This window comes from Phalaenopsis equestris, unplaced genomic scaffold (assembly GCF_001263595.1).
Source record: "Phalaenopsis equestris unplaced genomic scaffold, ASM126359v1 Scaffold000297, whole genome shotgun sequence".
In the NCBI taxonomy this organism is placed as follows: Eukaryota; Viridiplantae; Streptophyta; class Magnoliopsida; order Asparagales; family Orchidaceae; genus Phalaenopsis; species Phalaenopsis equestris.
Genome location: NW_018164739.1, coordinates 2,484,078 through 2,496,435, shown reverse-complemented (window position 1 = coordinate 2,496,435; position 12,358 = coordinate 2,484,078). Strand labels below are relative to the sequence as shown.

The window sequence follows — 12,358 nt, the reverse complement described above, 5'->3', positions numbered from 1 at the left end:
TCGTGTAGGATCAACTCCATGGAGACTTCGATTGGTCAATCATATATGTTCCTTCCGCTAGTGCCCTTTGGACGACAGTTCGTGATACCTACTCAGATGTAGGGAATTTCAGCCAACTTTATTAGGTATTTAAAAAAATATGTGAGGCAAAATAAGGATCGAGGACTGTGATCCAGTACTACAATGGTTTAGTTGTATTATGGATTGATTGCGACCTGTATTATGACTACACTTGAGAATCTCCGACCGATCTATCTTTCTTCCTGAAAATTGTCTAATTTCTGGTCGGCCTCAACAACTCCCTACAACTCTGAATCAAACATAGTACAACCAACTTCTACCCATAACAACCTGGAATCCTCCAATTCTCTTAAAATTCAAATGGAGCACTTAATCAAGCTGCTTAGTTCCAACTAGCTCTCTTCCCTCTCACATTCGTCAAGGTACCATTCCTATGACACTCACTTCTTTTGCCCCTGAATTGTATCCGTTGATGTTACACTTTCATTTGGGTTATCCTAGTTTCTAGATTCTAAAATGATTGTGTCCGTTGATGTTTAGTAATAAAAATCATTCTAATTTCAAATGCGAAACCTGTCAGTTATCTAAGCATCGCGTTCTTCATCTACCCCACAATTACACAACTTACGCTTCTTTCTCTCTTATTCACAATGACTTATGGGGATCCTCTCGCACTCGTCGCCACAACAATAAATCGTAGTTTCTTACTTTGATTATTGCTACACTCGGATGACATGTATCTATATTTTAAAAGAGAAATTGGAAGTTGTTGTCACTTTCAAAAACTTCCACACTTTCATTTTGACCAAATTCAAAATTTCTATTCAAGTCATTCAGACTGATAATGGTCGTGAAATTTTTAACTCTATATTAGGAGAATTTTTGGTAACTAAAGACATCCTCCATCATAGCTCATATACTGACACTCTTCAACAAAATGGGATAGCCGAGAGAAAAATCTGACATCTCCTTGATGTTACTTGCTCTATCATGTTTCACTCTAATGTCCCAAAACGTTTTTAAAATGATGCTACTCTTACATACATGTATCTCATCAATAGATTTCCCTAAAAAATTCACAAATTCAACCCTTTAACTGTGTTGAGATCGTGCTTTCCTAATAATCTTTTCTTCATTTTAAATCTCAAAATTTTTGGGTGCACAACTTTGTTCGTAACACAGCCCCAACTCAGAGTAAACTTATAACTAGGTCCATAAAATGTGTTTTTCTCAGATACTTTGCCACTCAAAAGGGGTATCGATGCCTTGAACCTACGAAAAATAAAGTTTTTATGAATCCTAATGTTTCTTTTTTTCAAAGTGTTCCCTACTTTCTAACTCGGTCTCTAATGAGGGGGAGCTAGAGTTCTTGGATACTATTCCTTACTCTACCTTTGTGGATGTTCCTCTCACATCACCTGTTATGGAGGAACCCCCTGTTCTCTTAGCTCCACCCACTTCTCCTACAACTAAGGAGCCCTCTGTCCCTTTGGTTCCACCAGTGCATCCTTCCACTCTCTGTGTCTACACTTGGCGCACTTGTTCCGATGCACCTACTATGGTGCTCACTAACCCCTTGCTGGACCGTGAATCGCCCTCGGACGACATTCCAACACTGCTACTAATCCAAATGAGGACGTCAGTTCCTCTAGTAAGGTACACAATTAGACATGCTCTCTCTATCCCGTGAAAAACTATATTTTTTTTCACAGATTATCACCAACCTACAGAGCATTTGCTAAGACCTTGACCAATCGTTAACTTCCATCTACTATTAAGGTTGTCTTAGCAAACCTAACTTAGAAAGCTACCGTTATAGAGGAGATGAATGCCCTTCAACGGAACCATACTTGGGTCATTGTTGATTTTCCTCGGGGCATGAAAGCAGTGAGATGCCGATGGATTTTTAGCATCAAGTTTAAATCTAATGTATCATTTGAATCACAAGACATAGTGGTCGGCAAAGGGTATTCACAGACCTACAGAGTTGACTATTAGGAGACATTTGCTATAATTGCTAAATTAAACACCATTAAGGTCTTTTTTTCCCTTGCAGTGAATATAGATCGACTCTTATTCCAGCTTGTTGTCAAGAATGCGTTCCTAAGTGACGATCTTACAGAAGAGATGTACATGGCTCTTCTTCCAGTCTTTGACTCCACCGCCTCCTAAGTGCAAGTATGTAGGCTGCGAAATTCCCTCTATGGATTGAAGCAATCACTATGAACATGGTTCAAAAAGTTCACAAAAGTGGTGGTAGGCCATGGATTCGCTCAGACTCAATCATACCGCACTCTCTTCTTCCAGCATCCCTCCAGCGACCAGGTAGCTACCCTTATCGTTTATGTTGACAATATTGTTCTCAAAGATAATGATCTACCAACATTAGAGTCTTTGAAAGACATTTTTGTTGCTTCCTTTGAAATGAAAGACTTGAGATTTCTCCGGTACTTCTGAGGCATGAAAGTTACTCAGTAATCTCAGAGTATTTTCCTGTCTAAGCGGAAATATTTGATTGACTTTTTGAACAATTTTTTCCTATCCACGAGTGGCTGTCCTGATGAATTCTAATGAAAAATTTCTTGATATTCCCAATATAGTTCCTGTAAACAATACTTATTACCAACACCTTTTGGGGAAACTCATCTACCTTGCCCATACATGTCGCGATATTTGCCACGTTGTTGGGATAGTTAATCAATTCATGCATGATCCCTATAAGCATCATCTCTAAGCTGTCCACCAGATTCTCCACTATTTAAAAGACAGACCAAACTCAAGTTTGTTTTATTCCCACAACACCTTTTGTTCTATTGCAGTTTACACAAATTGGGTCGAGTCCGTCCATGATCGCGATCTACCTCGGGGTATTACTTATTTGTGTGGGGAAACCTAGTCATGTGGAAAATCAAGAAGTAGTCTTTAGTTGCTAGGAGCAGTACATAAGCCGAATTTTGGTCAATGTCCCTGAGAATTTGTGAAGCTCTCTAGTTATGCATCAGCTCCCCACGAACTAGGTATTACAGTCTCCGCTCCCCTGTTGTTGTTCTGTGATAACATGACAACCATTAGCACTGCTCACAACCCTAGTCCAGCATTATCGTACCAAACATGTTGAGATTGACCGACACTTGATTAAGGAAAAGCTCGAGTCCAACGAAATTTGTTTTCCGTTTGTGTCATCTTGCAGCCAACTGACATATATTCTCACGAAGAACTTTCCTCCGCCGTTGTTTGATAATTTCAAATCTAAGTTGAACATAATTGATATCTATGCTTCAACTTGAGGGGGTATTAGAATATTAATTAATTTCTGTTTATTTTGAGTTATTAGCTTGGATTCTTTATTATTCTTTTTTTTTCTATTATATCCTCTTTTTATTTCTTTCCTTACTAATAGATCCTGTAATGGTATCAGTAAGATTCATTTGTTTCTATTCTAACACTAACTAAATTGATTTTTTATCAAGAAATAATTGAAATTAAGACACGTTCAAGTAGATTTTGGCAAGTTTTAGATAATATTGTAAAAGTTATTGTCTTTTCGTCAACAAAGCCTTGGACTTTAGAAGAGCATTGAAGGCAAGATTTTGTTCAAAATATTATTGTATTTGCATTTATCAAAATAATATGGAGTTTCAACAATTTTCTTCTTTTCCGATGATGATATATAAATTTGGATTAATGCCTTCCCTATTCCCTAGAAAGAAAACTAGCTACATCTGCATCCGTATACAAAATTACATTAGCAGTAAGGAGCAAAACTTTGGAGGAAATTTTATCTAGCGCCAGGAGTTTGATTTGAAGAACTTGTGGTTCTCAAAGTACTAAATAGAGAAACCCTTCTGTTGTTAATGAATTGATAGCCCTCACAAATTTTTTTTCCCCTTTTACCTCTCCTTGAAGGAGAATCTGTTGAAGAAGAGGTTCAAAATGCCTTGGACACTGAGTGGGTGTTGAGAAGGATTTTTTAAGGCAAAAGTTGAATCGAGTCTTGCAAGGGATACCATTTTCTTACATGAGACTAGATCTTTAGGATGGAGGAATGCCTTTCCTACATGATCTTTAACAAGTAGATTTGAGAGATTGAGCAGATTCCTGATTGTGAGGGGAGAGAGGGCTTGGCAGCCAGGTAGAAAAACGGGATGAGAAGTAAGATGCTTTAGGTGAAAAACTAAACTTTATTAGGCAAGTCTGTGCTATCCGATCAAGTAGGACTAACTTAGCCGAATAAACTTAGACAAGTGACCAAATTAATTAATATGCATTATGTTCCCGCCTCTCGGTGTTTTTCTCTGTTTTATTGTCATCTTCACATTGAATGGTAGTTGCTTTGTAGTTGCAGTTCTGCAATGTTCCTTTTTTCTAAAGTACGTAATTTTCTAGCTCATTCAAAGTTTCACTATTATTACCTTTTAATGATGAATGGTTGTCTTTTAGTTTCCTCTTATTTCAAAATGTGGGAAGATTGCACAAATAATTGAAGGTTCAAAAGATTCAAAAGATGACTTGCATACATTATTGGAGGGATGTCCAGGAGGATCTGAAGGATTTTTGATTGCAGCAAAATTTTGCTATGAGAATAAAGTGGAGCTGAAGCCAGAAGACATTCTGATGGCACATTTGGTTGCTGATTTTCTTGAAATGACAGAGGAATATAGGGAAGATAACTTGTTAATGCAGGCAGAAAATTTCATTCACAAAGTAATTCTTCGGAGCTGGAATGATTGCATATCAACGCTTCAGAACTCTCAGAATTTTATTTTAGAAGCTGAAAAACTTCCAATTGTGCAGAAGTGTCTTAATGCCGCAGCACTAATGGCATGTCAGGATCCTAGTTTTGTCCGAAAGTCTACAATGTATGGAAACTTACAGAGTCCTGGTGGAAGTATACTATGGAATGGAATAAACACTGGAGTTAGAATCAACAACACGTTATCTGATTGGTGGTTTGAAGATGTTTCATCTCTCTCTTTTCCAATATTTAAAAAATTTATTGAAACAATTAACATCCATGGCATAAGATCATTAAATTTAGCTGGTGCACTGATGTTCTATGCTAGGAAGCATTTGCATGGACTTGATCGGTGGCAGAATCGGCAAGGAGGAGGAAGAATTAGAACTTTGTCCATTGATTTAGCAGCAATTGATCAAAAAATTTTAATTGAAAGCATTGTAAACCTCCTTCCTGAAAATAAAGGGAAGTCTTACTGCCGCTTCTTACTAGGACTTTTACGTCTTTCGATAATGCTAGATGTTGACAGGTCATTCAAGGAATTGTTGGAGAGGAGAATAGGGATGCAGCTTGAACTGGTTACACTGGATGGGCTCTTGATTCCCAATTTCTCAGGGTCTGATAATTTATATGATACAGACTGTGTTGAGCGTATTATTAGGCATTTTTTGTCATTCCATTCACTGAAAATTGCTCCCTTATCAGCATCATCATCATATCCTGCGATTCCACAGTCCTCTAGTATTTTAAGCAAGGCAACAAAATTAATTGATGATTATCTTGCTGAGGTTGCCCCTGATGCTAACTTGAAGCCTCAAAAAATGCAATCCCTTCTGGAGGTTTTCCCAGAGTACTTCCGAAAATTGGATGATGGAATTTATAGAGCACTCGATATCTATTTAAAGGTTTGCGTCTCTTTAAGGAATCATTATTATCTTTCATTGGATACTTATTGTACATGAACTACTAATATATCTAATACCAAATCATAGAATGGTTTTTAGTTGCTTGAGAAATATTTAATCTGAAAGAAATGTTTTTAATCTGAGTCTTGGTAATTAATTTGTTAATACTGAGTCAAAGTTTATAGCAGATGGAGGCGCAATGATATGACATTTTTTTGAGTGATAATTTATCTTCATTAGTCCTTAATCCACATGGAAAGCCAATAATATAAAGCTAGCAATCAATAGTGCAATTATATTAACTCATTAAGATAGATTTAATGTCAGTGAGACATTTAGTGCAGTGACACACAAGTCCTCTAATATTAATGTTCATGTCGAAGCTGCTGCACAAATAGTAAATGGGGGTTAATTTGGAGGTGTTTTTTTTCTGTTTTATTTCTCTCATTATAGTTCCACTAGAGTTATAGTATTTTGATTTGAATGTTGAAGTAAAGGTTAATAGATGTTTTTTTTTTGTTTTATTTATTTCATTATATATATTAGTCACGCGACAATAGTTATGTGCCACGCTATATCATTTCAAATTATATTCATCTCAAGAATAAAACTAATAGGAGATATCTCTATTTCAATAATAGGACCATGCTTGATTTTTGTCACCATAATAGCCTCAATTATAATCTGAGGTTCATGCTCAACACTAAACTCAATTATTATCACTTGATTATAATGATCGTCATCAAGCTCATCTGTTGATCTTAGATCAACACAATAGTCAAATTAATGCGGGGATTAGATTTTTGAATTGGTGAAGTGACACAACTGCCTAAGATTCTAGAATTGATATGGATTTCTAAATCCTTGGATTTCAAAAAATTAGTGTACATTATGATTTGTCATTATCTTGATACAATTTTGGGCAGAATAAAATCATCGTATACATACACACACTCATTTGATTTACTTATTTATGTATACTATGATTGATTAGAATAAGATGATTGGGTACGGTCACATGTATAAATATTATTATTTATAAAAGATAATTTATGTAACCATAAGGTCATGATGTTTGAAATTATTGACATAATCACTATTGTAACATAACCCGTATTATTCATGAGAATCATTGTAATATAAACTCATGATATCTATCATTGTTGATGAGAAAATAATTACTTCAGAAGATGATGTTAATTCATATCTCGATAATTCTTTTTTAGGGCAATTAAATACAAACCACCCAGAACTTGCAATTTATAAATCAACCACCCTCTTTCATCCATTTTTCAAATTCTCACCCAAATATTAAAATTAATGGTAAAATCCCAACCCTTAATTTTGATTTTTATGAAATTCTTAATAATTTGATCGTGGCATGAGTAAATACATCGGTTCGGTAGTTCAAAAAAATCACCTGGTTGGTTCATTTGCAAATATCAATGTTTTGGGTGGTTTGTATTTAAATTTTTATGTGATTGATCAAGTTTATAATAGTTTATATACCTTAATTACGTGTTTTGTTCGTAGTTTTTGCTACATTATTGGCATAATCTTTCATCTTTATTAGACATGCATTTTTGGTAATGGTCTTATAGTAATGCAGGAAGGAATCCATAAGGTTTGGGTTTGGTTTTTTGTTTTAAAAGAACAAGCAACAAAAGTAAATGTGTTTATTGTAATTACAGACTTTGGAACTTCATATTAGAATGGATTAGTTGGGATGTGTAGATCTCTCTTGATCTGTGTTAATCTAAGCAACTTATTGTTTATGTTGATTGGATATCTTTACCCTCCAATTAACTTTGTAACTGTATAAAAATGTTGTTACTAATTCTGACCATCTAATTCATTTAGGATGGCCGCCTGAATTCATTATTTGAAAACTAGAATGGTTTTCAAATAGTTTGGTATAATTAACTATGACCTTCCAAAATAGATAGCCAAAATTGTTACCTTTATTTTGTGCAATAGCTTTCATGCTTGGCTACAGGATTTGCATGCCCTACATTGGGGCTCTGTATTTGTCATTCACTATTAATTGTAGGTGATTTTCTAGTATCCAAAGCTAGATTAATCTAGGACCTATTTTGCTCATATATAAAGTTTGTGCCATACTAAATGATTTACTCGAATATTAAATTGAAATGATTCACTCATTTTCAGTCTTTCTTTCATTCTCTTTCTACGATGTCTCTTCCTCACACTCCCTCCCTCTCTTTTTTTCTTCCCTCTCAGATAATGGCACAATATCATACATGAATCACTTGATGCGATTGATTCCAAGCTTCTTATGTAAATTCTTGAAAATGTTCTAGGTATTGTCTTAATATTCCCGTATTTCTATTGGGTTGGTGGCTATATACATTTATGTATGGGAACTTAGTTATAAGAGAATCACACGGCAATTTTAGAGGGGTTGAGAATGAATTGAGAATATAACTTTTTATTATTAAAATCACATTTGAATAAATTGATGGTGCTCTGCTTTAGGAACTTATAAAGAGGACAACTTTTTATTATTTCCTTAATTATCTTTCTTTTGTTATGCCTCTTAAGTTATTTTTCTTACTTTCATGTGAGAAATGTGATTTCTTTTTTCTTTATTAGTGAGGGTGTGCTCTAATTTTAGGAAACTCTAGTAAATTTTCTTTTATTGCACATTATGTTTGTGACTTCTTTATTGGAATACCTGATTCTCTCTACTATCCCGCAGATGTAAGCCTATTTAAGTTGAATTAAATAAAATTTAGAATTAATTTTTGTAGTGTTTGATCTCTTTTGTTCTTATTTAACGGCCCAGCATTGGGTTGACGCTGCCTTAACATTAAGTTAGGCTTGTACTTTTTCCTAACACCTCCCTCTATGCATCACATCTAATTATTTCATCAAATTGATTTTAATGATGATACATTCAAATATGAGAAATGAGATTTTAACTAAAAGGATACATGAAAAATTATAGCTGATTTTGCAAAAGAAAAATATTGGTCTAAATAACTCATTTGGATTGTCTGTATAATTTATTAAGTTCTAAACTAAGGCAGCCGTTTATCTTCAGCATGGTATACAGAGATGAATTGGAACATTGTACAGTGAAAAGTTCTTTAACATTCTTGTGTTTTTTAATTAATGTCACATAATGCTTAAATCCTCTTCAAAAATTAAGGATTGCTATGAACCCCATTGCAGGCTGTTAAGACAAATGATAGTTAGGGCCGCTGAAACTGGTTGAATTCCTTGTTCAATGCTGTATATGTGCCTTTTTTTTTTTTTTTGCTTCTGCCTTCCTTGAACTAGGATGATAATTAAAAAGAAATAATATTGTTAATAATTATGTCATCTTAAATTTCTTTTGCAGGGGCACCCGCAGCTTCAAGAAAAAGAGAAAGAAAAGCTCTGCCAAGCCATAAATTTTGGGAAGCTTTCAACCGATGCATGCATCCATGCATCGCAGAATGAGAGCCTTCCACTTAGGGCCGTCCTCCAGGTCCTGTTTTTTGAGCAACAACAACTCCGTTCCACCCTTTCCAAATTAAATCTCATTACAGAAAATGAAAATAATGTGGCCTCAAATGTAAATGAAATTTTTGAAGAGTTTACAGAAAGAGAAGGCTGGGTTTCTGTTGCAAGGGAGAACCAATACCTGAGAGTAGACATGGAACGCATACAATCTAAGGTCAGAGAGCTGGAAAATCAGTTTATGATCATTAAGAAAGATATGAGGAAGTTCTCCAGACGCAGCATATCTAGATAACTCGTTCTAAGCCTTTAAATGCATATAGAGACAACAAATCAGAAAGCAAATTCGCTGGAAGTTTGGGTCAGCCTCAGAACATCATCAGACATCTAATGCCTTTCATGATTATACAGATTATTAAGCTCTGATGGAAGCATTTAAGGCAACCTCTCAGTTTTGAAAAGGTAGATTGTTTAAATTCTAGTAAAATATGGAACTCTTTGAAGGCCAGGTGTTTAGTTTTATCAGATTGTGGAAATGTTTCAGTTTTTCACAGATTTTGGAATCACTAAGAAGTGCCAGTCTTGGTCTAGATACTGGAATCGAAAGGTATGGATATACTTGGATAGAGTTAAGTGCCAAAATAAATAGTCCCATGCATATTTACATGAGGTCATTTTAGTCTCAGTCTATAAAATGTCAAGGTTGTCCCCGGACTTTATTAATATGGGCTAAAATAGTGACAGAGGTCTGTTTTAGCCCACATTAAAAGAGTCGATGGACTCAAATGGCCTCCCGACAAACACTTTTCTCCCGGTTGATTAAACTAGAAATGTTTGGATGTGATGGATAGCAGTAGCAGTCATTCTTGTAGATCATAATCTCTTTTTCTGATGAGATAACAGTAGCAGTAGCCTTTTATAAACTTGAAGTATGTGTTTGTGACAGTTACAAAATTCATGCTCAGGCCATCCCATGTATGGTTTGGAATTGGCAAGTGTTAGTATAAGCTAACATGTTCTCTTTTTATTTATTTTGGGGAGGCATTTACATACACACCATCCAATTCCTATATATTTGCATTTCTAATACCTGAACTTTACTTTTTATATTTATACAACCCAAATCTTTCATATCACATTAAAAATAACACTATTTTAAAATTTTTATATTGAAATATGCCTTTTCATACATGGGCATGATGACATGTATTTAAAAATTGAACTTTAGGTGTTAGGTATGTAATTACATATGATTTGAGTGGTAATGTATGTAAATTTGCTTTTTTTTTTTCTTTTTAAAAATAAAATCATTAATAATGGAGATATTTATGCCATTTTATTTTTTTGAAAATTTTCATGAATATTGGCAATATACAAGACATTCTACCATCAATCTTGTTGGGTTTTAGTATATACTGATTTATTAATGTTAGTGATAGGAATGAGATAATTTTAATATAGATAAAGGCAAACAAAATATTTTACCTCACCAACACAAAACGATACAATTCAAATATATAAAAGATAAACACCTATAATTTGAGAGGTTGGCGATCTCTTTCAACTCTTAACTTTAGATTCAAGACAATAATTAGGCACATAATGTATGACTCTAAACACATTAATCCCTATTTATATTGCACAATAATAACTAGTCTTATGCCTAAAATAAGTCTTCAAATTGTTTTGGCCTGCTTAGCATCAACTCAGCGGAGCAGGGGGAAACTCTGTCGTAGAGGAAACTTCTGTTGGATCAAGTTGTATGACTCCCACTCATAAACTAACTTGTGTCTAACTCTCATCGTCAGCACGATTGAAATAAATGATTAGTTGTTGACATTGCTTGGGGATCGCACCTAGCTCATAACCTGAAGCATCAGTCTTCACAATTAATGATTGGCTGAAATAAAGTAACATCAGTATTGGTACACTCGTCATGACATTCTTTAACTTCTCAAAAGCTGGAGTCTCAGCTTCCGATCCCTTATTGAAAGTTATCCTTTTTCAAATGCTCTGTCTACGACCACATTGTAACCTTCCAGGAACTTCCAGCAGTATCATGTAAGTCCCATAAATCCTCTCAACATCTTCAATGCCTTAGGTAGTGACCAATCCAATGTAATCGTCGTTTTAATTGGATTAGCCGACACCCCAAGTACCATTAGCATCTTCTTCAAATGATCAATGTGTTCTTCCAAGGATGATCATATATCATCTCAAATTTCTCTCTATAGTCCATGACGCACCCTGTCTGGATGCCAATGTAAATAATTGTTTGCCTAAATTCCTTCCCTTGTGGTTATGAAACATTCCAACAACCAGTCTTTGAATTTTTCTCATGTTTTGATTAACTGATGTTGTTTTCTCCATTAATACCATGCTAGAAGGGCTGTTGCCATTATTTTTTTTCTCCGTTGGTCTATTAACAACAAAATATCTATTCACATGATAAACCCAACCATAGGATCAATATCTTCTGCTTACTTATGCATGAATATTATCCCAATTTTTCTCTATCGAAGCTCATTGCACCAAAGAAGCAGTGGTTGGATTCCCTTTTTCGACCCATATTGATTCCTTTTCGTCCATAAGTCTGAGTCATCCCATAATCAGCTCACTCGTCCCTATAGGCTTTTGAATTTTCTTCCCCTCGGAAGGTTGCTGAAGCAAAATACTAGTGCGATTGGATGTGACCCATTGTCGAGGTTCCACCCACAGTGGTTCTCTCTTCTAACCTGAAATCATTCAAATGAATCTCCTTCGGCCTTTCTACATGTTTTTGCTCATCCCAAACCTTTAGATATCATGCAATCCTCTCTAAATGTTGCCACGAATTCGCTCTTGACTCATTCTCTTGATCCAACATGCTTCCATTAGTGCCAACCGTCTGAATGTTGTGACATTTCTTCCAAGTGCTGCCACTCGAGTTCACTCCCAATTTCTTTGCTTGATCTTGCTGCTCTAGATTTGTCTAAGGTAGAGACACTGCCCAAATGCTGCATAAAACCTTCATATTGTTGCCACTCGCGTCCGCTCCAGATGTCGTCGCTCGATGCTCATGATCTTCATCATTTCTTCCAAGGTCCTAAATCTCTAACCCATTGATGAGAACTGCCATTCCATGTCCGAGTAATTTTCCTCCATTTCATATATTATTTTGCTCATCTCTCCCTTTAATTTTTTCCTTCAATGCATTTACTTTCTAATCTGCCATTATTCCGAGGATAGTTTT

At 35.2% G+C, this 12,358-nt stretch overlaps 1 protein-coding gene across 1 annotated transcript in view; it reads left to right on the top strand.

The window, feature by feature from the left end:
• The window catches only part of LOC110025258 (BTB/POZ domain-containing protein At3g44820), an 18,684-nt gene extending 8,521 nt beyond the window's left edge, over positions 1-10,163 (top strand). The window contains exons 3-4 of the mRNA XM_020725629.1: positions 4,462-5,661; positions 9,026-10,163. Coding sequence (XP_020581288.1) covers positions 4,462-5,661; positions 9,026-9,421 — 1,596 coding nt within the window. The 3' untranslated portion in view covers positions 9,422-10,163. The remainder of the gene's footprint in view (positions 1-4,461; positions 5,662-9,025) is intronic.
• The last annotated feature ends 2,195 nt before the right edge of the window (positions 10,164-12,358 follow it).